The 27086-nt window shown below is 43.5% G+C and overlaps 1 protein-coding gene across 1 annotated transcript in view; it reads left to right on the forward strand.

Annotated features, from left to right (window-relative positions):
- The window catches only part of RAB3GAP2 (RAB3 GTPase activating non-catalytic protein subunit 2), a 111211-nt gene extending 86764 nt beyond the window's left edge, over positions 1–24447 (forward strand). Inside the window, exons 26-34 of the mRNA XM_073628357.1 lie at positions 2504–2570; positions 4736–4806; positions 5133–5168; positions 5470–5544; positions 7368–7586; positions 11034–11123; positions 18686–18901; positions 20492–20650; positions 23541–24447. Of these exons, the coding sequence (XP_073484458.1) occupies positions 2504–2570; positions 4736–4806; positions 5133–5168; positions 5470–5544; positions 7368–7586; positions 11034–11123; positions 18686–18901; positions 20492–20650; positions 23541–23690 (1083 nt within the window). The 3' untranslated portion in view covers positions 23691–24447. The remainder of the gene's footprint in view (positions 1–2503; positions 2571–4735; positions 4807–5132; positions 5169–5469; positions 5545–7367; positions 7587–11033; positions 11124–18685; positions 18902–20491; positions 20651–23540) is intronic.
- Positions 24448–27086: the final 2639 nt, after the last annotated feature.

The raw sequence follows: 27086 nt of genomic DNA on the forward strand, positions 1-27086 counted from the left end.
CAGTAGGGAAGTGGTTAATAAACACTCAGCTGTCCCACGGTCCAGTGATACGGCCGCCCAGAGCCTCGCTCCTCTCCGCGGCTCCGTCATAGCAACTGTGGGCACCCGGCTGTGACAGCTTATGGCTTCAGGGCCGGGCACACACTGCGCATGCGTGAGTCGTGCTGCGCTCTGGTATTGGCCAGGCAATCTTCTGGGACCTGTGACGTGTCCCAGAAGATTGCAGGGAGGGAGGGGCTGCCTAGGGGGTAGAGGAGGAGTCACCTAGGTGGCGGAGAAGCGGAAGGAGGGAGTGAGACAGGAAATCCCTCTAAAAAGAAGGTAAAAAGAAGGTACCCCCCCCCCCCAAATGTGGCATGTAAGGGGGCGAGGAGATGGGGTAAGTGTTAAGAAGTGAGTTTGGGACTAAGTTTCAATGGACATTTAATCAGAATCATTTTCTGAGCTGAAATTGTCAGTATCTGTCTCTGCTTCTGCAGCTACTCCTTTTTTTGTCCGTCATCACAATTAGGAACTTCTAAAAACATAAAGCGGGGGTCCACCTAACTATCGTTTTTTTTTTTTTTGTTTTTTTTTTGAGTTCATTCACAAACTTTTCTTCTCAGCATTACATACTCACATATTGTGTGTAATATGTCCGCCTGTGTCAGATTTTGTCGGAAAGAATAACTTATATTATTCACTGCAGGCGGTTTCCATCTTCATTGTGGGCATTTGAAGCCCACAAGCATTTATTTCCTGGATGCGGTGAATGCTGTGCTCCCAGCATTCACCGCTCGTTCCCGCACATGCTCAGTGGCATCCTGGGAAGCCTGAGACTAGCTCCCAGGAGTCTGGGAGAGGCTAGAAACACGCCTACTCCCACGGGAGGAGAACCAGGAAGTGCAAAGAAGAATAGAAAAATAAAAGGTAATTACTGCGATTTAAATTTTTTTTAAACGGCATGTCAGCATCTAGGCAAGGAAGAGAATACATACAGATATTGTTCAAAATTTGGGTGGAACCCCGCTTTAAATCTTCTGCCCTTGTTGTTTTAACTTTGGATAGTAAAACATTTTTTTGTCTGCCAGTAAATACCTTATACAGCAGCCCACTTCCTCTTTCTTCTCTGGTAATGGGCCTAGGCTTAGGACATCATGCACAGCTCTTTCTCTCGCTCTCCTGAGAGTTTGCCAGGAAGGGGGGGGGGGGGTGATGAGTCATAGGAAGGCCAATGAGAGCTGCAGAGCTGGAGGTGTGCCTCTGTGTGTCTGTGTAAATCCAGGAAGTGAACAGGCAGCAACTTCAGCTGCCCACAGTTAAAATGGTTGCAGCCAGACTCGGTGGAGGGAGATTTCTGCAGCATATTTGGCAAGTACTTAATCACAGTATATATAAAATAATATGCAAAGTGGTTGTAGGGAAGCTTCAGAATGGCAAAGATGTTTTTATTACAAATTATGTGAACAGACTGCAGTTCCTCTTTAAAGCTAAACTAGAAAGCTGCATGTAATTGCAGATAGATATGAAGTTTTTTTGTTTGTTTGTTTGTTTTCACTTACATTTTTTTTTTAATAAGAATTGGCTCTTGACAATCAGTCTGACTGCATCGTAATATCACAGATTAGTGGGAGGCATGTGAGAAAACATGCTGCACCCTCTTAGTAATACCCACTACATGGGCTCTATGTAACATTACTATGGAGGAGAGATGAAGGTGGGGGATGGTTGCACTGTTCTTCCAGCAGGGATGTCCCACAGGGAGAGCCAGTCCAGCTTTACGGCATTTTACTGTGCTGTCAGTCTTACACCATGAGCTTGTGACAGGAAGGAACAGAGTGATGACTTCATCAGTGTCCTTCTGTTACTTCATTGTCCAATACAACAGGCGAGAAATGAGTCTTGACTAAACTTTATTGTTCAACCACAATGGTTAAAATTGAGGTCAACAACTTGACAGTGTTGTCTGGATTGTAAGACTGGTTTACAAGAATTATTAGTCCTTTAACAAGTAAACAATGCTCATGTATATGTTTAAAGTTGAAGGTTAATCTGCTTATATTTCGCCTTCCCTAATCAACATACTAATGACAGGTTTAAAGAAAACTTTATTTTTTTTACATATCTTATTTCAACCTTAGCCCTAGTGAGATCATCACCGGGTCTCTGTCCTCCAGCCCATTGCTTATATCAGGATTGGGGCTGGCAGGGTGATGTTTGTGGCTTCCTGAAAGTATCAAAGCACCCGGCCTTAGTTCTGCCATCAAGAGCCCCCAGTCCTGATACAATGGGGTGGGCTGGCACATGGGAGGAGGCGGGGGGGGGGGGAGTTATGCAATGCTAGAGTGGTTAGTTAAAGGTGAGTTGGGTAAATCACAGGACTGGATGGACACAAATACAAATCCTTTGACCTTAAATGGAGTGTGGGTAGCAGTGTTGGGGGGAAGGGATGTATAGTACAAGGTCTTTGGTCAGGGTGCAGGTGACCCGCTTTTTGTTTTATGGGTGTATTCTTTCTCTGCAGGAAGCTCAGTTTCTACTTCAGTCTGTGGAACATTTGAAGAGAATCGGCAACGCACATGTCCAGTTTGGTATGTAAATACAGAAAAGCCCCTTGGTTAGGGAGAAATGATAGAAGGCATGAAATAGACTTGACAAATGACTACCTAGACCAGGGGTGCTCACCATGTGGCAGTGGGCCATATGTGGCCCTCAGAGCCCTTTGATGTGGCCTTTGACCTCAAATTAGGGAAGCGCACCTCTATTTTATCTTGCAGGCTTGGTACGCTTTCTGAAAGTGCACCACATCCGCAAGTTATAATAGAAGTCTATGGCAAAGCACAGCTAACTCGCAGGTGCACTGCACCGCGTTGTGGGTAAACTGCAGGGCATCAGTGTGAAAGCTGCCTTATCGGGGGCTCAGGACAGTAAGAGCTCATTTAGATTTGCAGTTTGGGGGCAGTGAAACCTCATAGTTGAGACGTGTTTTAAACCACCATCCAACCCCCCCAACCACTGGTGTGTAGCGCCAGTGTTCACAATGGTGACCCCACCCCATCCCATCCTCCAGGGGGCTTGTGCGGCCTCCCTTTCACATTCTGTTTTACACTTGGACATGAAGGGCTATGGGAGTGGCATATACAGAAACAAATCCTCTCCATTTTCCTCCTGCAACCCCTGAAAGCTAGTTTCTCCTCCTCTCCCTCCTTCCGGCATTCAGCGGCTGCAGGAGGAAAATGTTCATTATGCAATTCAAAAAAAAAAAATACTAAATTCTAAACCCATTTAATTTAATTGGGGCCTGTGATCGGTTACCAAATCTCTTACGTGGCCCTCGCTCTTCAAAGGGTTGAGCACCCCTGACCTAGACATTGCACAGTGGTCTTGAAAAAAAATTACCGAATAGTTATTTTAGCGTTTATTAATACAAATAATACTGGAGTTTAAACCCTAACCATGAACTGATCCTACTTGGTCCTTTTTAGTCTGTGAAAAAAAAAATATTGGAAGTGCAATAAAATACCTATTGATATTGCCAGAAAATGTGAGCTGATAACTTCCTGAGCTCTCTACCTGTGCTGACTGTCATCAGTTACATTGTTCCCTGCTATACCTGTGGACTGCAAAACCCCTCTTCTGTGTTATGGACGATAGGATTGGGGAAGCTTTCTGTAGTCCTATCCAGTTTCTGTCCTAAAGTATTAGTAAAGATGGAGTTCACATGTCTGATCCACTTACTGCTTGTTTGGTCTTGACGTTGCGAGACAAGAGTTAACTGTTACAACACAATGTAATACAGAATACTTTGTAACTGCTTCTGCATAGTACTTTACCTTGTAATGTTGTGTATACATCTTTTGCAATAAAAGGAGTTAAAAAAAAAAAGTAATAGTAAAGTCTGGAAAAAAAAATTCCCCCTGCAAGTTAAGGGCATAATGTGCTAGTATGCACTGCATACTAGCACATTATGAAAGGCTTGCCTTAAAATCAAGCCACCCAGCAGCATGCTGTCACCGCTGACAGGGCTTCTATCTTCACCTGGTTTTCTTTCCAAGTTCACAGGCTCCAGCCAAGTGAATGGCCGAGCCGCAATGACGTTACTCCTATGTATGGGCTCAGGAGTCACAGCCATGGCACAGCACACTGATTGGCATACTCACCGGCTGCAAAAATAGTGAATATCTCCTCTTTAATGATACAGTAAAATGAGTGAGTGTTGTCACCCTAAGACAGGAAGTGTGTTACTGGCAGCATCACTAGGTGGAAAAAAATCCTAAGAAAAGTGCTCCTGATTAGTAATGAGCTTGAGTTCGATCCCAACCTGAAACTCAGCTCTAAGTGCCAGGCCAGTGAGCTGCGGGCAGGAGATTCCTCATCCTACATCTACACATATGCCAAGGGGCAGGGATGCTTGTGACTTCGTTGACCGAAATATGACCATGTGACCAAAACCAAACCAGAGCTGAACCCAAGCTCATCCTTACTCCTGATGAGAGGACATTGAAGATGGAGCAGAAGCAGAGTAGTACAAGGAGAACCTCCGCTGCAAGAAAGAAAACACTGGACTCCATTGACTAGTATGTTTTGTAAGATATCATACAGGGACATTTATTAGAGAGGCTGCATTTAGCTTTGCACAGGTAAGGGGAGGTTCTTCTAGAAGTATAAATTAGGGTATGGGAGACATGACTGAAATGAACATCAATAAAAATGAAAAGCCGCTGATTTTGGTGTGTTCACGTTCTTATCATTCCAGGGCTGTCTCTGATGATGTGGAGCACCTTCATTATAAAACGGTTTTCATCAGCTGCATATCTCATAGATAAGGTGAGTGAACACTGACCGGATCTGCATTATGTGACATGGATTGTCAGTGCGGGTCGCTTAATATTTTGTGTAGAATCAAACACAAACGGTCAAACTTTTTGTGTTTTCCTGTAGATTCAACATAGTGTATAACTATTATTTATCAGTGTTATTTCTTTTGTTTAGAAATACATTTTTTAGGTAGCAGCTGTTGCCACTAATCTGGGTTATTTGTATCAATCTGTTCCAGAACATTTATGACTCCTAAGCGCTTGTTTTATGTGTGACAATAGGCCTCGTCTCATTTGTTTTCTCTCATAATGTATAACATGCGTCTCCTTCTTTAGGTTGGAAAAGCCCCGAAGGATCGTTTGTGCAGGAGGGTAGGTCCTGATCATTGATAAAGGAATGATGTAATAGTGTACAATGTAGCATCAGTTGCAAGAACATAATATTCATGTATATAAACAAACCTTAAAGTAGAACTCCAGATGTAAAAGGCACACATCATTGCAGCTCTGCATTTATTAATACATCCTTCAATGTATGTATTTTATGCAAGCAGTGTGAGGAAAACGTATATGCTAATATATATATATATATATATATATATATATATATATATATATATATATATATATATATATATATATATAAATATAGCTTCTCTCTCTCTCATTACAGGATGTGGGTATGAGTGACACCTCTATGACCTCTTTCATGGGAAGCTGCTCTGATCTCCTACAAACAATGATGGAGGTAATCCCAACATTTCTGCTCATCTATGTTTGCTTCTCGGGAGCTTCTTTCAGTAGGTGGTTTAACCACTTAAGGACCGAGCCTCTTTCTGAGATTTGTTGTTTACAAGTTAGAAACAGTTTTTTATGCTAGAAAAGTACTTAAAACCCCCAAACATTATACTTTTTTTTTCTAACACCCTAGAGAATAAAATGGCGGTCATTGCAATACTTTCTGTCACACCGTATTTGCGCAGCGGTCTTACAAGCGCACTTTTAAAAAAAAAAAAAACACTTTTTTGAATAAAAAAAATAAGACAACAGTAAAGTTAGCCCAATTTTTTTTTACATTGTGAAAGATAATGTTACGCCGAGTAAATTGATACCCAACATGTCACGCTTCAAAATTGAAGCCATTCCGCTCGTGGAATGGCGACAAACTTTTACCCTTAAAAACCTCCATAGGCGACGTTTAAAAAATTCTACAGGTTGCATGTTTTAAGTTACAGAGGAGATCTAGGGCTAGAATTATTGCTCGCGCTTTACCGATCGTGGCGATACCTCACATGTGTGGCTTAAACACCGTTTTCATATGCGGGCGCTAGTCACGTATGCGTTCGCTTCTGCACGCAAGCTCATCGGAATGGGATGCGTTTAAAAAAATGTTTTCTTATTTATTTTACCTTTTTGTTTACATTTTTACACTGTTTTTTTTTTTTTTTTAAATTGTGTCACTTTTATTCCTATTACAAGGAATGTAAACATCCCTTGTAATAGAAAAATCATGACAGGACCTCTTAAATATGAGATCTGGGGTCAAAAAGACCTCAGATCTCATATTTACACCAAAATGCAATAAAAAAAAATGTCATTTAAAAAAAAGAAAAAAAAAAGTGCCTTTAAGAGCTATGGGGAAGTGATGTTTTGACATTTCTTCTGCCCTGCAGTGATATGAAGACGGGTGGGGGCCATCTTCCCCTCACTCGTCTCCATACCCAGGCAGGGGACAGACGCGATCGCCTCCGCCGCTGCCGACGGCTCCGGTAAGCGGCGGAGGGCACCGGATCGCGGCAGGAAGGGGGGCCCCTCTCTCTCGCCACCGCTTAAAAGTGATCTCGCTGCAAATCCACCACAGAGCCCACTTTTATCATAAACCAGAACACTCGCTGAAAAGGAAGATACCGGGGTTAGGGCAGCTAACTGCTGCCATAACGATATCCTCCTTCAAAGTACCGACGTATAGTGACGGTAGGCGGTCCGGAAGTGGTTAAAAGAGAAGTATGGGTTTGTTTTTTTTCCTCCATCATACTTAGTGGATGCAGCATCGGTCCCCCAGCGCCTCTGCACTTAGAACCGAGCAATTGAACACCGCCGATGGCTCGGTCCCCCTAGATCCCTGAGAGGAGAGCTGCTGACTGTCAATTAGCTGCTCTCCGCTCTGGTTACTGGAGCGCTGAGCTGTGGATGGGTGAGGAGCGGGCGTCTCAGGGTCTCAGAGGCTCGCTGAGAGTCTGAGACGGGTATCAGTCCAGGCACCTGGCGGATCCAGACTTCCATTGTCATGATGACGTGGCGCATGGACTGATTTCTGTGACGTCAGCATTGAGCAGAATTCAGTCCGCTCTCTGCTAAAAATGGGTCACAGGAGTGCAAAATGAATGGCACTCCTGTGATCCAGAGGAGAAGCCCAACCAAACGGGCTTAGGCTGGACTTCTCCTTTTTAAGGATATAGCTATGCAGATACAACTTATTTTTCTATAAAGATACTTTATTGTAATGCTGCCTCCTGGCCTTCTTGTGAGTACACAATCAAGACTTACCAGAGTGTTTGTTGGTCTGTACAGGCTGATGTCAGCAGTGAGGAGATGTTGGCTCCAGTACTGGAGGTAGAAGACTCCTGGGTGGCAATGGAGGGTCCCAACTCTATTGTGGAATTGGCTCTGGAGCAGAAACACATTCACTATCCTCTGGTAGAACATCAGTATGTGCTCTCCGCCATCATGTACGCCATCATGAAGTTCTCACTCAAGTCCGTTAAACCTTTATCTCTGTTTGACAGTAAGGTGAGTGCCAGGACCCTTCTGCATCTATTGATGTATTTGTCACACGTCACTAATGAGCATTTTTGCTTAGCACGTATTTTCACCATATTGACTGTCTGAAGGACACCAACCCTTATTTATTTTCCCTTTCACAGTCAGAGCCATTTTTGCATATTTGTTTTTTTGCACAGGTTTAAAAAAATTTTAGGTCTGAAGATTATCCAAACCCCCCAATTTTTATATATTTTCTGAAAGCAGACACCCCAGAGAATAAACAAGTAGTAGTTTCAATTTTTTTATGTCGCACAATATTAGCGCAATGATTTATGAAACTCAAAGTTTCAGTAAAAATTACGCTATAGTTAAAGTAATATTAACACACTGTTTAATTTAAATTGTCCCTTCTTTTTCTGTGTGTGGATGATGACAGATGATGGCACTGTAATTCTTTAAATTAAAACAAAACAAAAGTACCTTCTTTCCTGATTGATATAGAGTTGTCACATGACCAGATCTTTCCCACACTGCCTGCAGGGAAACATAAGCAGGAGAAATTTCTAGTCCTCTGCTGCTGGTCACATGTTCCAAAAAAAAAAACAGCTTTTGGAATGCAGAGTAAAAATAAACAGTATCAAAAAACAGTTTTAAATCGTCAAAAGTATTGTGACGCCTGCCTTTACACACACGTGACCTTTAACATACCTCCCAACATTTTGAAATGGGAATGAGGGACACCTACTAGAAAATGTATGTAGGCATAAGACACACCCCCTGCCACACTCCCTTAAAGGAGAATTAACAAAAAAAAAAGGTTAAATAAATCCACTACTATTTCTTTATATTGGCTTTTAAAATTTACAAATGCAGCAATTTAGAATTTAGATGAAAGGTTAAGCACTGGGAAACACTTTTTGAAAGATAAAAAGTGCATATTATATACAACTATATGGATCAGACCAAAATGAGGGACAAGTGAGGAGGAAAGAGGGACAGAGGGACATTGCTCCAAATCAGGGACAGTTGGGGGCTATGCCTTTTAATGACATCCCAGTCTTAGTCTGTAGGGTTCAATATTGAGTTGGCCCACCCTTTGCAGCTATAACAGCTTCAACTCTTCTGGGAAGGCTGTCCACAAGGTTTAGGAGTGTCTATGGGAATGTTTGATCATTCTTCCGGAAGTGCATTTGTGAGGTCAGGTACTGAATTTGGATGAGAAGGCCTGGCTCGCAGACTCTGCTCCAATTGATCCCAAAGGTGTTCTATCGGGTTGAGGTCAGGACCCTGTGAAGGCCAATCAAGTTCCTCCACCCTAAACTTGCTCATCCATGTCTTTATGGACCTTGCTGGCTATTTTTTTTTTTTACTAAAATAATAAACATGTTATATATGTACCTGCTGGCTGCAATGTTATTGCACAGAAGGGCTCCGAACCTCCTCTTTTGGGGTCCCCGCTGGCCATCTCGGCTCCTCCTTTTCTGTGTGTTGCCCTATAGTAAGCTGTGTGCTGTGGGGGAATAGCACTGGATCGAGATAGGACTTGGGTAAGTAAATGGGGGAGGGGGTACAACTATTTGGACATTTTTTACCTGAATACAGAGAATACATTAAAGTGTAACTAAAGGCAAACTTTTTGTTTAGTTTTGGATAGAGTTGAGGAGGATTAGAACCCCTGTCCGTTTTTATTGTTGTCTGTGCCCCCATTGGGGAGAGTCATCCTCTCTATTTGTCCTGTTTACCATTAACATTAAAAGTGAAAGTATAAAAAAATCCCAAATTGTGGGTTGTCCCCAGAAAAGTAATAGAGGGGAAATCTTCTAGTTCTGGTGACCTGGGGGGGTCCCCAAAGAATATCCCTTAATTTGCTGGGATTTCCTCTCACTTCCAGTTTGGCTATGGGACAGGAAGTGAAAGGAAATCTCCGCAGAGGGACACAGATGGTGAAAAAAAAAAAAAAAATCGGACAGTTTTATAACAATCCCTTTTACTGTCGGTTCACACAGGGGCGACTTGTCAGGCGACCTAGCCACCTGTGAACCGGGGCTTAATCTACCCAAAATGAAAGAAAAAAAAAGTTTTCTCTATAGTTTTGCTTTAATGGCTTGTCTTTAGAACCACTTTAACTGACATCCTATAGAGATCCAAGCTCATCCTTTACTTTTCCGAGTTTTTACAAAAGTAAAAATATTATTTTGTATCTCTGTTCTGAACAACAGTCAGACTGTCTTTTTTTGACCATAGCTGCTATAAGGCCTCTTGCACACAGTACTAATGTTTGAGCATCTGCTTTCTTGGACATAATTTCAGGCGTTTGTTTTGTGTATATATGTGCGTTTGTGCATTAGCCCGCACAATACAATGGGGGTTATTTACTAAAGGCAAATCCACTTTGCACTGCAAGCGCACTTGGAAGTAAAGTCTCTGTAGATCCGAGGGGGACATGCAAGGAACAAAAAAAAAAACAACATTTTAGCTTGCACATGATTGAATGATAAAATCAGCAGAGCTTCCACTCATTTCAGATCTACCCCTTAGATTTAGAGCGACTGCACTTCCAAGTGCACTTGCAGTGCAAAGTGGATTTGCCTTTTTCATAAATAACCCCCATAGTTACATAGTAGGTGAGGCTGAAAAAAAGACACAACTCCATTTAGTCCAACCTATGTGTGTGATTATATGTCAGTATTACATTGTATAACCCTGTATGTTGTGGTCGTTCAGGTGCTTATCTAATAGTTTTTTGAAACTATCGATGCCCCCCGATGAGACCACCACCTGTGGAAGGGATTTCCACATCCTTGCCGCTCTTACAGTAAAGAACCCTCTACGCAGTTCAACGTTAAACCTCTTTTCTTCTAATTTAAATGAGTGGCCATGTGTCTTATTAAACTCCCTTCTGCAATTTTTTTTATCCCTTTTGTGGGGTCACCAAGTATGGTATTTGTAATCTGAAATCATATCCCCTCCTAGGGAAAAATTAATTAATATTTATGCTCATATGCGTGTATTTGAATGCATTTGCACAGGCCGGGAAAGCAAATTTTTCTTTTTACTCAAGAATACGCAGAGCTTGTTTACGAACCTGTGTGTACAGGCACATTGTAAACAATGGGCTGCATTTAAGATCAGTAAAAGAAAATGCTGTACTGAGCTTTTTCAAGCTGCAGTGTGCAAGAGGCCTCACAGTTGCTGTAATACGTATAATTGGCAAATGCGATGCAAATGAGGGAGCTGCAGTAGGGCAGTAGAACAGGATGCTACACACACCCTGCGTGTTGTTTTTTTTTTTTTGTTTTTTTTGGGGGGTATGTGTAACATATCCCTTTGTTCGCAGCAGGTCAAAAAGCTGCTTTCATTTAAATTTTACAATAACACTGAAAAAAACACAAGACTCAAAGCAAAGACAAATGCTTGGTGCATCTTGGAAGATATTACTGCTGTTGTAATGTACATTTCTGTATCTTTTTTCAGGGCAAAAATGCCTTCTTTAAAGACCTCACTTCAATTCAGCTGCTGCCAAGCGGAGACATGGACCCCAGCATAGTGAGCCTCCGACAACAGGTATCCATGACGGGATCTTTTTTTTTTTATGTAACCTATTGCTGTTGTATAATATAAATCAGTTGATTTTGTAGCTTTTATCTGGGTGCAGCTTTATAGCACAGGGACTGGAATCTTACTGATCAGAGTAGTTCAGTAGTTTGGGCAGTGACAATACAAGTATGCTTAAAGTTAGTGGTTAAAATAAAAGTGGGCCTGAACTCAGCGATTATGTGCCTTAAAGGGTGCAGCCAGAAATATTAACTGTGCTAAAGTAGTACCCTGAAAGATTGACATTTTGTATCGAAAATCTTCTGAAGAATAGCAGTGTACTTCATGGCCCTTGAGCCTCATAGCTGAATATCTGTAATGTGAGATCTTCTTAAGGCACTGCTGCCTCTGACTGCTAGTCTCACCAGATTTGGAGTGAGATCACTATTATGCTGCTCACTGTTTTCCTTACTGGAGTGGAAGCTGCACCTGAGGACCTGCAGTGCAAGGAGGTGCAGTGCCACCACAGTCAATACTGACAACTAATCATTTGCATGCTGCTTCCTCCCTTTTTTTTTCTTGGCCATGGCTTCCATAGTTTAGGTCTACTTTATGAGTTATGGGTAGGAGTCACATGATGAGAGTGTAAGGTTAGGTGCCAAGGCAAGTTCAAGGGATACATTTTGGGAGAGGTTAAAGTGGTTGTAAACCCTTTACAACCACTTTTTGCTACCCTGGATATCTCCTAAACCTGCACGATTTAGGAGATATCTCCTGTATCTGCATGTGCCAATGTCATCGGCATATGTGCACTGAAGCAATGGCACGTACATGCCGTTGCTTCAGTTAGACTGTGCCGTTACTGGCGGCACCCGTGCGCATGCGTGGGAGTGATGGCATCGCGGCTCCAGCCAATCTCATCGCCGGAGCCCGCAATACCCGGAAGTAACTCCGGGAGCGCTGTCGCCGGCCGGAGCGGTGAACGAGGACCGCTGCGGGGGCTTCGAACTTAGGTAAGTATTACTAGCTCATTATGCCTTTTTGTCATGCTGGTTTTTTTTGTTTTGTTTGTGGGTTTACAACCACTTTAAAGCAGAACTAAACTTGATACTTACCTTTGCTTCAATGGTCTGACACCCACAAGGCCTCCCACTGGGCATTTTCTCCCCGGATTTTTCTTGGGTGTCTTCGGCCATCTTGATTGGGTGGCATTGGATGACCTTACTCCTGCACATGTGCAGGAGTGCAGTCATCCCAGCACACAGGCACTGTGCCGGACTATAAGCTGAGCTGTGCTGCTCTGTGTACATTTTACAGACTGTGAGCATGTCTCTTATGCAATAAAGAGCTGCCTACTCAGTGTTTTTAATATCAGGGTTTAGCTCCACTTTAAGAGATAATTTAGTTATTAGGTTAAAGAACACGCACGTCAGGCAAGGCCTGATTATTCAACGTGGTCCTTCTCCCCATTCATTAAATGCTGCAAAAAAAGTGAAAAAAATGGGAAGGAATAAAAATGAGATGATATACTCACCTTTGACTTCCGTGGTGCAGGCGGGGGCACCATCCACTTCTTGATAAGATCCTGGGGAATGTGGCGTAACCCAGATCTCATGAGGAAAGACATTGCAGTTTCATCTTCTTGCAAGATTTGAGCTAAGAAAGCGGGGTAAGAAACTTAAATTTCCCCCGAATATTCCGGAGGACAGCAGCCCACTCTCCTGCTCCCCAGGCCCTCCTGCGCGCCATTCTGATATGGCGTTGCAGACAGACCATGAGGCGGATCTCCTTGCTGCTAACCCGGGCATACCTGAGATCATGGCAGCTATAACTTCGTGTCAGGCGGCTGTCACCACTTGCCAATCTGCTCTGGCCTCTAAAATTGAGGAGGTTCAGCTGGATGTGGGCTTACTGAGGCAGGACTTCGATAAAATCAGGTCCAGAGTGTCGGAGGCTGAGCGGCGTGTGGGTACGGTGGAGGACACGGTAACAGACCATGCAGCTTCTATCCGCACCCTCCAAACGAAGGTTAAGGCTCTTGAATACCGAGCAGAGGACGCCGAGAACCGCAGCAGACGGAATAAACTACGTATAGTGGGTCTCCCAGAGGGTGTGGAGGGGAGGTCACCAGCCCTATTCGCTGAGGACTTGCTGCGTACCCTGCTTCCATCTGCACAGCTCTCCCCCTACTTCGCGGTTGAGAGAGCGCACCGTGTCCCGCCTAGACCCAGACCAAAAGGAGCCCCCCCCCCCCCCCCCCCCGGCACTCTCATTCTACGGCTATTGACCTTCCGTGATAGAGATGAGCTGTTGAGGGCCTCACGGGCTGCGGGTGAATTACCTTACCGGAATGTCAAACTTCTCCTGTTCCTGGACTACACCATGGAGACCCAGCGGCAGCGCCGCTCCTTCAATGCAGTCAAGGCTGGCCTGAGGAGAGGAGGAGTGAAATATAGTATCCTGTTTCCTGCAAAGCTACGGGTGGTGGACGGCGAGACGATCCGCTTCTTCACCAATCCTAAAGATGCGGCTGCCTGGTTGGAGACCTTGCTGACATAGGGTGCTGGGAGGACTTTTTGTTGATTATATATTATGTGGCTGGCATCGGCCGTGCTGTTTTTGTTTTTTATACCTGGACACTGTTGTTGAGGATCGTCATTGAGGAGCTGCACAGGGTGAGCATCACCCACCTTGTCTCAGGACTGTTTTATACAAGTATCCATAAACTTGTATGGAGGATTAGTGTCACCAGGATACAGATCCGCTTAGTGTCTCTGGGTTGAGATTCCTATCTACTCCTGTATTGCCCTTCCTAGAAGTATACGCACTGATACTCCTGTATATTTACTGTGTGATACATTGCAGCAGTTCCATAAGTATGTGCCCCTGCTCAGGCAGGTGATTTTCAGGTTTTTCTTTTTGCTTTTATTCTTTTTTTTCAATTATACTACTCCATTGCTCAGGGATGAGTCTCCCTGTATATACTCACGCCTGGACTTCCTGTTATCGGTAATGGAATAACATCTGTTGTCGGTCGCACGACCCCCTTTTTGTTAGCCATAGTCCCTTGACTATGGGTTTTTTGGGATTGAAGTGTTCCTCACTGTTCCGAGGTGCACGGGATGGGGGGAGGGGGAGGTTGGCACTTACTAGCCTTTGTTGGGTGGTATGGTTTTATTTCAGTTATGTATTTTGTGTTGGTCTTTTGTTGTTAAGGAAGGTTAAATGTGATATCGGCCCTTATGGCTTTGCTTATCTGGATGACCTGTCGCAGGCCTGTGGGATGGCTGCGAGCTCGGGCAACCTGTTTTGGCCGCTCCGGCTCGTGTTGCCTCTGATCACAGCCCTGTTGCAGACATTTACATGCCTCTCCTCATGGCTACTTGCTTGGTGGTGACGTGGAACGTGCGGGGTCTTAACTCTGCTATAAAGCGCTCGCTGGTACTCAATTATCTGAAGAAGCTCCGCCCCCAGGTGTGTGTTCTCCTGGAGACACATCTGGTGGGTTCCCGTATTCTGAGTTTAAAACGAGCCTGGGTGGGTGCTCACTACCACGCACCCTACTCTAACTACGCCAGAGGCGTTAGTGTATTAGTGCATAGATCCCTGCCTTTTCAGCTCCTGGATGTTAAAATCGACTCAGGGGGTAGGTATGTCCTCCTTCACGCCCTGATTTTGGAAGTTCCTGTGGTGATTGTGGGTCTGTACCTGCCCCCCCCCCAGCCAATATAGATGTGATTCATGTGCTGATGCAGCAGGTTACACTTTATAATGTTGAGAATGTACTATTTACTGGTGACTTTAATATGGCTCCCTCTCCAACTATGGACAGACTCCATGCTTCTGGTCCTCTTCAGCTGAGGTTGTCCTGCTGGGCCTCCACATTTCACATGACAGACGTTTGGCGTCATTTTCACCCCTCTGACAGGGAATACACATGCCTATCCACCACATACCAGACATTGTACCGCATTGACCTGATTTTTGCCTCAGAGGCCTTACTGCGTAGAGTGGTCTCTGCGGAGATCCTCTCGTGCGGAATCTCGGATCATGCTTCAGTATCTGTTACATTTAGGCTCTCTGAGGAGGTGGGTGTCAGAACTTGGAGATTGTCCAAATATTGGATTATGGACCCAGATATACAGGAGGAGATGCCAGAGGAGCTGTGTAACTTTTGGAATGGGAATGCAGGCTCAGCTGGTCCTTTAGTGGTTTGGGACACCCTCAAGTCATGGCTCAGGGGATCATATATGGCGCGTATTGCTGCCAAGAAGAGGCGGTCTGCGCAGTCTCTGAGGCATCTAGAGGAACAGGCACGGTTAAAAGAGGCTGATTATGTAAGAACTCCTAATCAGGGAACCTATGTCCCCTGGCAGGATACTTTGAGGGAACTGTCCCTACTCAGAGTTGAGCTCACTAAAAAAGCTATGCTGGATAGCGCCCAGCGGGTGTTTGAATTCGGGGACAAAAACGGGAGGTTATTGGCATGGTTGGCTAAGGGACAACATACCGTGACCCATATTGGCAGGGTGAGGGATCTGGATGGTCGCACCTTGACAGATTCAGCGGATATAAATGCTAGGTTTCTGGAATTTTACCAGACATTATACTCTTTTAGGGCAACTTTCCACACCTCTGAACTTATGGAATATCTTAACCTGATCCCGCTCCCTTCCCTGGAATCGGCAAAAAGAGAGGACTTGGATAGGGATATCTCACTTGAAGAAGTGCAGGAAGCGTTAGGATGTATGCAGTCAGGCAAATCACCAGGGCCTGATGGAATTCCCATTTAATTCTATTCAACATACCAAGAATTTTTGGCCCCCGAGTTCACTTCATTACTACACCAGTCCCTTGACCTGGACTCTCATCTGAGGCGATAGTGGTATTGGTGCCCAAACCTGGTAAAGACCCGGAAGAATGTGCCTCCTACCGGCATATTTCCCTGATTAATGCTGATGCCAAGCTGTTGGCAAAAATTCTAGCAGTAGGCTCGGTAGGGTGATAGAGGACCTTGTTCATGTAGATCAAACTGGGTTCATGCCGGGTAAGGGCACGGATATCAATATCCGTCGTGTGTTTCTAAATCTGACCACATCCCATAATAATGAAGGTACAAGAGTCATAGCCTCTCTAGACGCAGAGAAGGCTTTTGACTCTGTAGAGTGGGAGTACTTATGGGAGGTGTTGAGGAGATTTGGAGTGGGACCTTGGTTTTTACATTGGTTAGAGTTGCTATATAGAGTCCCTAGGGCAAGGATTAGGGGTAATAACACCCTCTCAGATTTCTTTCTCCCCCGGAGGGGGACCCGTCAGGGCTGCCCTCTATCTCCAAGCCTCTTCGCGCTGGCCTTGGAACCCCTGGCAGTTCTAGTCAGGGAATCGGATAATATTAGGGGGCTCAGGATTTGCCTTCTGGAGGAGAAAATATCGTTATATGCAGACGACACCTTGCTGTACCTGCAAGACGCTGGTCCTTCCCTACAAGCTGCATTAGCGGCCTTTGACGAATTCGGCAGATTTTCTGGAATCTGGATAAACTGGAGCAAATCTGTTTTGTTCCCTATTGATGCGCAGGCCAGACATTCCGTGGCTCAGTCAGCATTGAGATAGGTAGACGAATTTGTATATCTGGGAATTAGGGTTGCACGAGATCCCCAGTCCTTTCAACGCCTTAATATTCAACCTGTAGTATCACGCCTTAAGGAACACTGCTCTCAGTGGGCCAATCTACCCCTTAACTTGCTAGGACGTATTAATGTTCTAAAGATGATTTATCTTCCCAAATGTATTTATCTGTTCAGGAACTGCACGGTGCTGATACCCCGTTCCTTTTTCAAGGAGCTGGATAGCTGAATTGGTTCCTTTTTATGGAGGGGCTCTTCCCCTCGACTAGCTAGATCAACTCTACAGCTCCCGGTGGACTGTGGTGGGTTGGCGCTGCCCAACCTGTTGATTTACTATTGGGCGGCCATATTGGTCACGGTCAGATGGTGGTTGGAACAGTCTAAAGCCAATACTGCAGTCTGCCTTGAGGCGACTGTTGTGGGTTCTCTCAGGGAGTTAGGCAATCTGATCTATCTTGGAGCCTCAGCATACCCTTCTTTACCGATCCCTACCAAAACTACTCTTACGGTGTGGGGCCTGGCCAGGAAGAGGTTTGTTTCTCCGGGTAGGTGTTCGCCCTTTTGCCCTATGTGGGGAAACTCATCCTTCCCACACTTACGGACAATCCCTCTCCTGCAGCTCTGGGCCCGGTATAATATCAAATTGCTAAAAGATGTTGTAGTAGCAGGATCTCTCCGATCCTTCCAAGAATTGGTTAGGGTGAATGGCCTTCCTCGGTGGATGTTGTTCCGGTACCACCAGTTGAGACATGCCTTCCGTGCGCAATTCCCAAATCCACCAGATCTCACATCTGATGCGGTTGAAGAATTGTTGGCCCAGGAGACCCTACCCAAGCCCTTGTCTGCGCTGTACTTCACTCTCATTAGGAAAGATTCTCTCAAGATGGATGTACTCTGGTCTAGGTGGGGGGCGGATATCCCTACGTTGGATAGGGAGTCTTATGAGGAAAGTTTTGAAGAAAGTTTTAAATTGTTGATATCCTCTAGGGACAAATTGATACAAGCCAAGTTCTTTCATAGGACATATCTCACGCCTCAGAGACTGCACAGAATATACCCAGAGAGGTCTCCGGATAGCTCCTACATACATATGTTCTGGTCCTGCCCCAGACTATCGTTCTACTGGTCTGCAATAATGGAGGGCATTAACACTCGACATACCAATGACCCCAGAATTGGCTCTGTTAGGCATACATGATGACGACCAGAGACCTAGGTATACCAAGCTGTTAGTTTCATTGCTGCTCTTTTATGCCAAGAAGGAGATTGTATTAAAATGGAATTCTCTTAGATCTCCTACGATAGGGGCGTGGGAAAATTCAGTTAATGCTGTTTTACCTATGTACAAATTGACCTATATAAATAGAGGATGCCCTCAGAAGTTCATGAGAGTGTGGCGACCTTGGACGGACCCTGGATGAGGTCTTGATTACATAGGTGTTAACATCTTCCTTGATATGCATTGTATGGTGTTATCGCTGGCTGCCTGCCCCCCCCTCGCTTCCTAATTGATCCTTAACCCTCATTTCCACCCCCCTCCTGCTTCCCTCCCCTCCCCCCCACGAACCAGTTAATTTACTTATGATATGCACTTTATGTACTCGTTCTTTCTGTAAGCCATGTGTGTATTATTCTGTGGCCATTTTACTGTTCTGATCCACTCTATATTGTATACCATTTCTTTTCAATAAAGACCAACCTTATTGTTAAAAAAAAAAAAAAAGAAAGGAGGGGGAACTGCCACCAAGATCCTTCATGCTGCAAGTGCTGTGTGATATTTCTTTGTGAACTGAACATTTTCATGTTAAAATAAAATTCTATATGGATAAAAAATCAAATCAAATAAAATGATAATGAGGTAAAATAATTCAAGTAACTTCAGCTTTTACCATTAGGTGGCGCTGCATGTAAAATGTGTGCAAAGTTTTCCTTATGACCTGTCCTGTTCCTCTGCTGTCTCTCCAGTTCTTAATGAAGTTGATCAGTGCTGCTGTCCAGGCTCAGTTTCAGTCACAAATTACAGTGAAATCAGAAGTGACGGCAGATGTGCCGGGTAATCCTGTGGACTGGCCTGCACTTGCCGTGGAGCTTTCATCACATCTTCAGGTGAATGAAGACACACTGCGACGCCACTATGTGTGTGAGCTCTACAACTACGGGTTTGACCACCTAGCAGAAGAGGTAAGTGCTACCCGAATACACTAGCAGGAATAGCATATAATGGAGATTTAGCACCATCTGCTGGAGGCCTAAACACATGACAGGTTTAGGGAAACCTGTTCTGTCAGAAATATGAGGGTTTTGCCAACTGCTGAAAATGCTAGTTGCCTGGCTAATTTCAGCAATTCTACTTTAAAGCTGATTTACTTTTTTTTCCTGATTATAACAGAATACATTTTGTGAATATTTACTTCTACCATCCAATAACGTGAAAAGCAGATTCCCGCCTTCTTAATTTTGTCTTCACGTGATTGGATAATCAAAGTGACTATTCACACAATTTATTCTGTATATCCGCCCAATTAAGTCCCTGAACTGCAACAAGAATGCAGATTAGAGACCTGATATTAGCCTCTTGCAGTCTGTGTACAGAAGGGCAGGAGAGAGAGAGAGAGGAAAAAGCAGTACAAGGAACCAATCACTTCATGTGCCTACAAGAAGTATGTAGATATGAGGAGAGAGCAGAGGGACAGAAAGGTGAGCTTATCACTGTGCTGCTTCTCCTTTCACTGTCCAGTCACAGTCTAGGTTGGGTTCAGGACAGCCTGAGCTCAAAGGAAATAGTTTGAATGATGGCGGGCATCAGACTGAGGACATCTAGTGGCAAAAATAAAGTACTGCAGGGGAAATCTCTGCACTAAGACCCCTTCCACACCGAGGGCGTTTTGCAGGAGCTATAGCGTTAAAAATAGCGCCTGCAATCCGCCCTCAAACAGCTGCAGCATTGTCTCCAGTGTGAAAGCCCGAGGGCTTTCACACCGGAGCGCTGCGTTGGCAGGACGTCAGGAAAAGTCCTGTCAGCAGCTTCTTTGGAGTGGTGTGTTTACCGCTCCTTCACCGCTGCTCCCCATTGAAATCAATGGGGCAGCGATGGGATACCGCCGGCAAAATGCCGATATTGCGGGCGGTTTTAACCCTTTCTAGGCCGCTAGCGGGGGGTAAAAGTGCCCCGCTAGCGGCTGAAATGCACCGCTAATCTGACGGTAAAACGCCGCTATGGGCGGCTCGGTGTGAAAGGGCTCTAAGGGTAAATATTGCAGTGCTGCTGGTTTTCTTATTTGCTATTTTATGGAAGTTATTTTTTATGGGCTGGTTCACACCAAAAACACACTCCAGATCCATTCCGCATGTGTTTTTGCATGCGTGTTTTTGGCATGTTCCAGGATGCATTCCAGCTGCTTTTTGTTCTGTTTTTTTTTTTTTTTTTTCACTGTACCAGTGCGTTTTTGATGCATTCCAGGTGCATTTTACTGTGTTCCAGTGCAGGAAAAATGCACCATGATCTATTTTTTGTTTTGTGGAACTGATTGCACTGGTGTAAACTATGCCATTGGAAACCATATAACCTACTTCCTATGCGTTTTTGATGAAGAGAAAAAATGCACTGAACTGCGTGTGGTGTGAACTGACCCTCAATCTGATTTTTGGCTGAAGTTACCCTCAAAGTCATCAGAATTAGGATACTTAAGCCACTGACTGCTCCTTCTAATTTTTAGATATTATTTGTGTCCATGAAATTACTGCTTTGTGTTTAATAAATGTTTCTGTTAGGCCATTCTACAAGTTCTGGATAAGGAGGTGCTGGCATCCCAACTACTGGTCTTGTGTGGACAGAGACTGGCACATGCACTGCTGCATACACAGACAAAGGAAGGAATGGAGCTGCTGGCCAGACTGCCACCAACCCTCTGTACCTGGATCAAAGCAATGGTGAGCGCTTGCTGGGCTGACAGTTTTCTGCATGTGGCCTGTGAATCACAGTGGGGCGGGTTCAGGAATTGGTAGGAGAGCCAAAGGATGGATGAAGCAGAAGGAGTGGGGTAGTAGGGTGAGCTACAGAGTCACTGCTGGGACAAGGGGAGCTGAGCTGTACTGCTAAATCAGTGCCTCACTACTTGGAGGAATTGGGGCAAAGGGAGCTGAGCTGCAGGGAGAACTCTTTTGCTGTCAGTTTTGAGGATGTATTGCTAGCAATGATACAAGGACCGTTGTCCCATGTTTGCTCCTCTGACTGGGATTAGAAATGTAAAATTTCTGGAAATTTTGAAGCTCAGGAAAAACGGAAATTTTCGGAAAAATTGAAAAAATGCTACATTAGCTCTTTTTAAGATTGAAAGTCATTCTATTACTTTAGGAACATAAAATAATATGACTATGGACAATTTGAATTGGCATAAAATGATCACAGCTAGCATATTAAAAATATAGTGTAGACAGAATTTAAACTTTTTTATAATATTTATTTGTAACAAAGGGAGCAACAATCTCCCGAACTGCTTACTAGTTTATGTGGAACAGCCAAAAAGCCTCCACAAAACAATTTTCAAAACCAAAAGTAACAATTTTTCATATTTCCTCCCCACAGTATTAAATAAAAATAAAAACCCCATTCTCATAAAAAGAATTGAAGATGGGGTAAGTGTTAAGAAGTGAGTTTGGGACTAAGTTTCAATGGACATTTAATCAGAATCATTTTCTGAGCTGAAATTGTCAGTATCTGTCTCTGCAGCTACTCCTTTTTTTTGTCTGTCATCACAATTAGGAACTTCTAAAAACTTAAGATTTGACCGGACCGGTTCTTGTTACAATAGCAGCACAGCACCTCCTAAAGGAAGAAAGGCGTACTGTTCTTGCATTGGAGGGTTCAGTTTGTTACCTAGGACTTGCTTGCCCTCACTCAGTGCACAGAAATTATAATAATCTGATATCATACATTTTTTTTTTTTTGGAAAATATTTGAACACCCTGTATTAAAATATTTTATTCATCATGTTAAAATAAAATATTCCACAATTTTTTTTCTTTTTTTCAATTTTTTGGAAAAAAACAAAAAAGCCTTCAGGAAAAAAACAAAAACGTTTTTTTTCCCGAATTTTTCCGGGCCTTCACATCTCTAACTGGGATACACTGTTGTTCTTATTTGTGATTATACAATCTTGTTTTTATATGGTTAGGGCTATAATTGTTGGGAGTTAGAAGAGTTCTACCATGGTGTATTGATTATGTAACCATTATATTTTCTTCTGCTAGGCGCCGTTTAATACTGGGAGGGGATGATATTGTATGAGGTGGTGTACAATTTATGGCAGTTTGGTCCTGCGAGAAGTCATATTTTGTTTGTTTTTTTTTTTATTTTTTTTTGTAATTCAAAAAGCAATAAAACATTTTTTTGCATATCCCAGCCATATATTCCCTTTAGAATTTGACACATTTTACTACAAAAAAAAAAATCTCAACATGTATTAACTTTTGAAACCCTTTTTTCAATTATTATATATGAATATGGGGGCAGCTCTATATTTATACTTCTTCCTGCTTCATAGTGCTGCTTAATGACTGCACTTTACTGATTGTGTAGTTTGACACAATCATTAGAGGGTGAAGGGGAGATGGTATGTAGCTGCTAAAATATTTTTCTTTTGAAAGATGTTTCTCTAAACACATCGAATAGTTATGTTGGGAAAATAGGAAGATATGGCCAGCACCAGCCTATCTCTGAGTAAACAGTAGCAATTGGCTAAAAATACCCAGCACAGCTACTTCCTTTTTTCTGGCATGGGTCAGCATTGTGTATCCGACAACCGCCATCGCCTGTCTATGGGGAGGTTTGAGGAAACTTACAAACCGATTTCTTGAGCAACAATCAGAACATCATAGGGAATCTCGTTTATTATTATAATGAGTAGATCACATAAATCTGTCACAGAATCTAGAAGATGTGATACACTCACTCACACCAGCCAGTCAGGGTAAAGCAGCAGATTTATTTTCATCAACCCAACCTAGCAGCATACACAGGGGTTGATTTATTAAAATTGCAGAGTGCAAAATCTGGTGCAGCTGTGCATAGAAACCAATCAGCTTTTAGGAATTTTGCACTCCTCCAGTTTTAGTAACCCCCCCACATAGTTCTTTCCTTTGTTTCCCCACCACTCAGTTCAGCAGCGGGAGCCAAAGGAAACACTTATTACCTCCACATGTGACTCAGCCAGTGCTGGGCCAATCAGAGCTGTCCCTGTGGGTTAAATGCAGCAGTAAGAAAGCAAAAGGAAGTATAAATATATTTTGTATTTGCAATATTAAAGCAGAGTTAAAGTAAAAAAAAATACTTCCAATGGTCTAACAATAGCCACAGGCTGAAAAGGAGAAGTTGATTGTTTTCCCCACCCGTTCTAAACAGAAGAGATGGAGGAACCTCCATGTGGCTGTCAGAATACATGAACAGTGGCTGCATCTGATTGGTGCAATCATTGTTAAGCTAACACTTTCCACCCAGTTCCTTTGATTTTCAGATTGAAAGATGTTGAGCATAAGGATGCCCACAGGGCCACATACAGCTCACATTTTGTCCTGTTTTTGATGAACCATTTGAAGCTTGAGCCATGGGTGACCAACTTTGATAATCAGAACCTGTCACTTCTGTTGCCACAGCTCTTACTATCCAGCCATATATCACCTAGTTCTGTGTCCTCCGGTGATAACAGGTATTATGATTGAGGAATAGAGACTGGAATCTAGTTGCTGTGTGGTGCTTGTTTCAGACAGTTTAAAAGAGGTCACACAAGAGCAGTCTACTAAATCTGCTTTGTTCTTCTTTTAGGATCCACAAGATCTCCAGAACACAGACGTGCCAATCCCCACCACGGCCAAAATGGTAGACAAGGTTGTTGAACTTCTCCCAGAAAACAATGGCCAATACAGCCTGGCCCTGAACCTCATAGAAGCTGTGGAAGCCATGTCTGCATTGTGACAGTGCACAGGTCCGGATTGTGTTCTATATGAAGACTAAACCAACCATCCTGTCTAAATCCATTACTAATGATACCAAACAATCCTACTCCTCCCAACACTGACATTTCAGTTATGAGTGGGATGAATCACCGTCCAGCTTCTTGTATCTCTTGGAGGCTCCAGTAGGGAGGGATCCTAACAGCTTGTGTCTGCTCCTCAACAAAGAAGATGTCTCCACTTGGCAGTTGGACTTGCCTGTTAGTTTTGCATTATGGAAAACCCGGCAGGGGAGGGTTATGCCGTCAAATAGATGTTGCCAACTTGGTGGAGCTAGAAATTCGGGATGAAATTTCTTCTACTGGAGTCCTAATCAGAAACCAGCAAATGTGCAAAACTGAAAGAACATCTTCATCCTTGTAAAGAACGTTCCACCACAAAATAATATGCAAAAACCCACAATCAAAGAGAACCTGTCACCCCCTAGATCCCTGTTTATTGATGGAAGGAAATTGCCATGGCTTACTGTAAAGCGAGAGGTGGGCAGGCTTTTTCACTGTATATCAGAACACAGACATTGACTTTGCTGATTTCCATATTAGCTCCTGGAATCAAAGTGCTCTTACTAGCCGCCAGCATTCTAGAAAGCTGCATACACCTTGGATTGTAGTGAGCATTATATAGCCATGTTTCAGCCCAACCAATGTGGGAACGGGGTAAAGATTGCATTGTCTGCTATAAATGTATCAGATTATAGTATTAAAAAAAACAAAAACTGATGTGACATTGTATCTTTGTAATAACTCAAAAATAGACAAGCCTGGAGCACCAGCTCAGCGTCCCGAGTATCTGCAGACCTGATTACTGCTCCACAGTCCTACAGCAAAATGATTTACAAATATGCAACATTATCTTTCTTACCTTAATACATTCCATGTGAACTGAAACTAAATCCGGGAAATTTCTGAATGCAGTTGCATTTTTTCATAGTATTTGAATGTATACATAACATTCCCAATACATCCCACTGTTGTTGCTTAACTTCTTGCAAGTGGCAAACCACTTTTATTATTTTGTGATTCTATGTGCCAACTCTGTGACAAATTTGCAAATGTTTTCTTGCTTGTGCAAATTTACGGGAAACTAGTTTGGGGTAGAATTCCGGGATATAGTTAACTAAATATTACAACTGCTCCCTCCCCCCTCTTAACACCTCTACTAACTAACCTGTGGAAGAAACATCTGTGTACTTACCTGTTTCTAGGCTGCTCCAGTCGGTCATGTGATCTCCCGCAGCAGCTGGGTAGAGGAGAGCACCTCCAACAACGGCTGGAGTGCCAGAGCTGTGACATCAATCATAGGCTTACTATGGCCCATCCATTGTTGGTGCTCCCTCCTCTCCCCTGAAGCAACTGCTGGCTGACAGAGGGGAGCCAATCATGTGACCGAAACAGAGCAGCCTGAAAATAGGCAAGTATACAGATCTTTCTTCCACAGGTTGGTTCATGTAGGTGTTGGGATGGGGAGGGAATAGTGTTAACGTTAGTTAAAGCGGTAGTAAAGGTTTTTTTTTTTTTAAATTAAAACGGTTACCCTGCAAGGTAAAGGTATAATGTGCTAGCATGCATCGCCTTCTAGTACTTTATGAAATACTTACCCTAAAATTAAGCCCACCAGAGGCACACTGTCACCACTGACGGGGCTTCCACCTTCATCCGGCCGTCTGGCTGAGCCGAAATGATGTCACTCCTGAGCATGCACGCAGGATCCCTGGGCACAGCGCAGAGCTCTGAAGGAACATCATGGGTATACCATTCCTTCAAAGCGCATGCTCGGATGATGGCACAGGCTGCTGCTTGCTGGAATATCTCCTAAACGGTGCACATTTAGGAGATATTCATTTTAATATAAAGCTTACCTGTAGGTAAAAATGTCACACAAGACTTTTTGTACTACTCCGCTTTGAGTAGTAATAAAGTGTAGCTGCTGACTTTTAATAAACACACACTCACCTGTCCCAGTCTCCAGCAATGCGGCCGTCTGAAGCCTCGGTTCTCTCCCTCTCCTCACCCCAGTGCTGGCATCACTACTGTGGGCACCCGGCTGTGACAGCTTGCGGCTTCACAGCCGGGTGCGCACTGAACGCCCCAAGCTCAAAAAAAAAAAAAAAAAAAAAAAAAAGTACATGAGCGTCTGTGAGCTTTCCTGTTCTGACAGGAGTGACACGAACCATGATCTGTCACCCCTCAGGGAACAGAGTTAACCCCTTCACTGCCAGTGACATTTTTACAGTAATCAATGCATTTTAATTGCACTGATCGCTGCATTAATGCCAATGGTTCCAAAAATGTGTCAAAATTGTCCGATGTGTCCGCCATAATGTCGCAGTCATGATAAAAAGCGCAGATCGCCGCCATTACTAGTAAAAAAAATAAATAAATAAAAAAAATGCTATAAATCTATTCCCTATTTTGTAGATGCTAATCAACCAATCAATATAGGCTTATTGCAATTTTTTTTTTTAGTAAAAAAAAAAGTGTTTTTCAAAATTGTCACTTTTTTTTGTTTATAGTGCAAAAAAAAAAAAAACCACAGAGGTGATCAAATACCACCAAAAGAAAGCTCTATTTGTGGGAAAAAAAAGGACGTCAATTTTGTTTGGGTCCAACGTCACACGACCGCGCAATTGTCGGTTAAAGCGACGCAGTGCCGAATTGCAAAAAGTGCTCTGGTCAGGAAGGGGGTAAATTCTTCGGGGCAAATTGCAATGTGTTGTTACATCTGGTGCAATTCTGGGATAATTCAGCAAAATTTTTCATATTCAGACAAAACAAAGGGTACAAAGCATTGTAACACATTAAAAACAGATATGCAAGAAGTGTCATATTTGCAGACACTGGACAGTGTGGAAGCAGTGGTCTCTCTGCATAGGTACAACTCACCCCCCCCCTACTGAGTCATCCCTTCTACAATCACATAGTTCATGCTCCCTGCTGATTGGAGAGCTCTAGCTTGATTTAGCAGGGGGTGTTGGTCCTCTGCAGAGAGACCACTGATCTGCACAAAAAGTACACATCCTTTTAACAGCCAAAACAGCTCACACATTTGTTTCAACTGCCGGAAAAAAAAAAAAAAAAAAAAAAAAAAAAAGAATACATTGGATAAATGCCTGTCCAATCATCACTCTCTTGCAGAGGTAGAAACACCACTGCTATCCGACACTACTAGGTGTGTCAAATAATGGGTTCCGGGGTTGCACTTGCTGGGCACTACAGGACACAGTAATCATAGAGACCAGAAAATGAAATCACAGCGCTCAGGGACAAAGCCATTTTCCTGTGTTGCTTGGCTATCAGCCCTGATAGTGGGTTCTCCCTGCTGGACTAAAGCACACCTTTCCTTTGTGTTATGGAAATGA

This window comes from Aquarana catesbeiana, linkage group LG04, assembly GCF_042186555.1.
Source record: "Aquarana catesbeiana isolate 2022-GZ linkage group LG04, ASM4218655v1, whole genome shotgun sequence".
Lineage (NCBI taxonomy): Eukaryota > Metazoa > Chordata > Amphibia > Anura > Ranidae > Aquarana > Aquarana catesbeiana.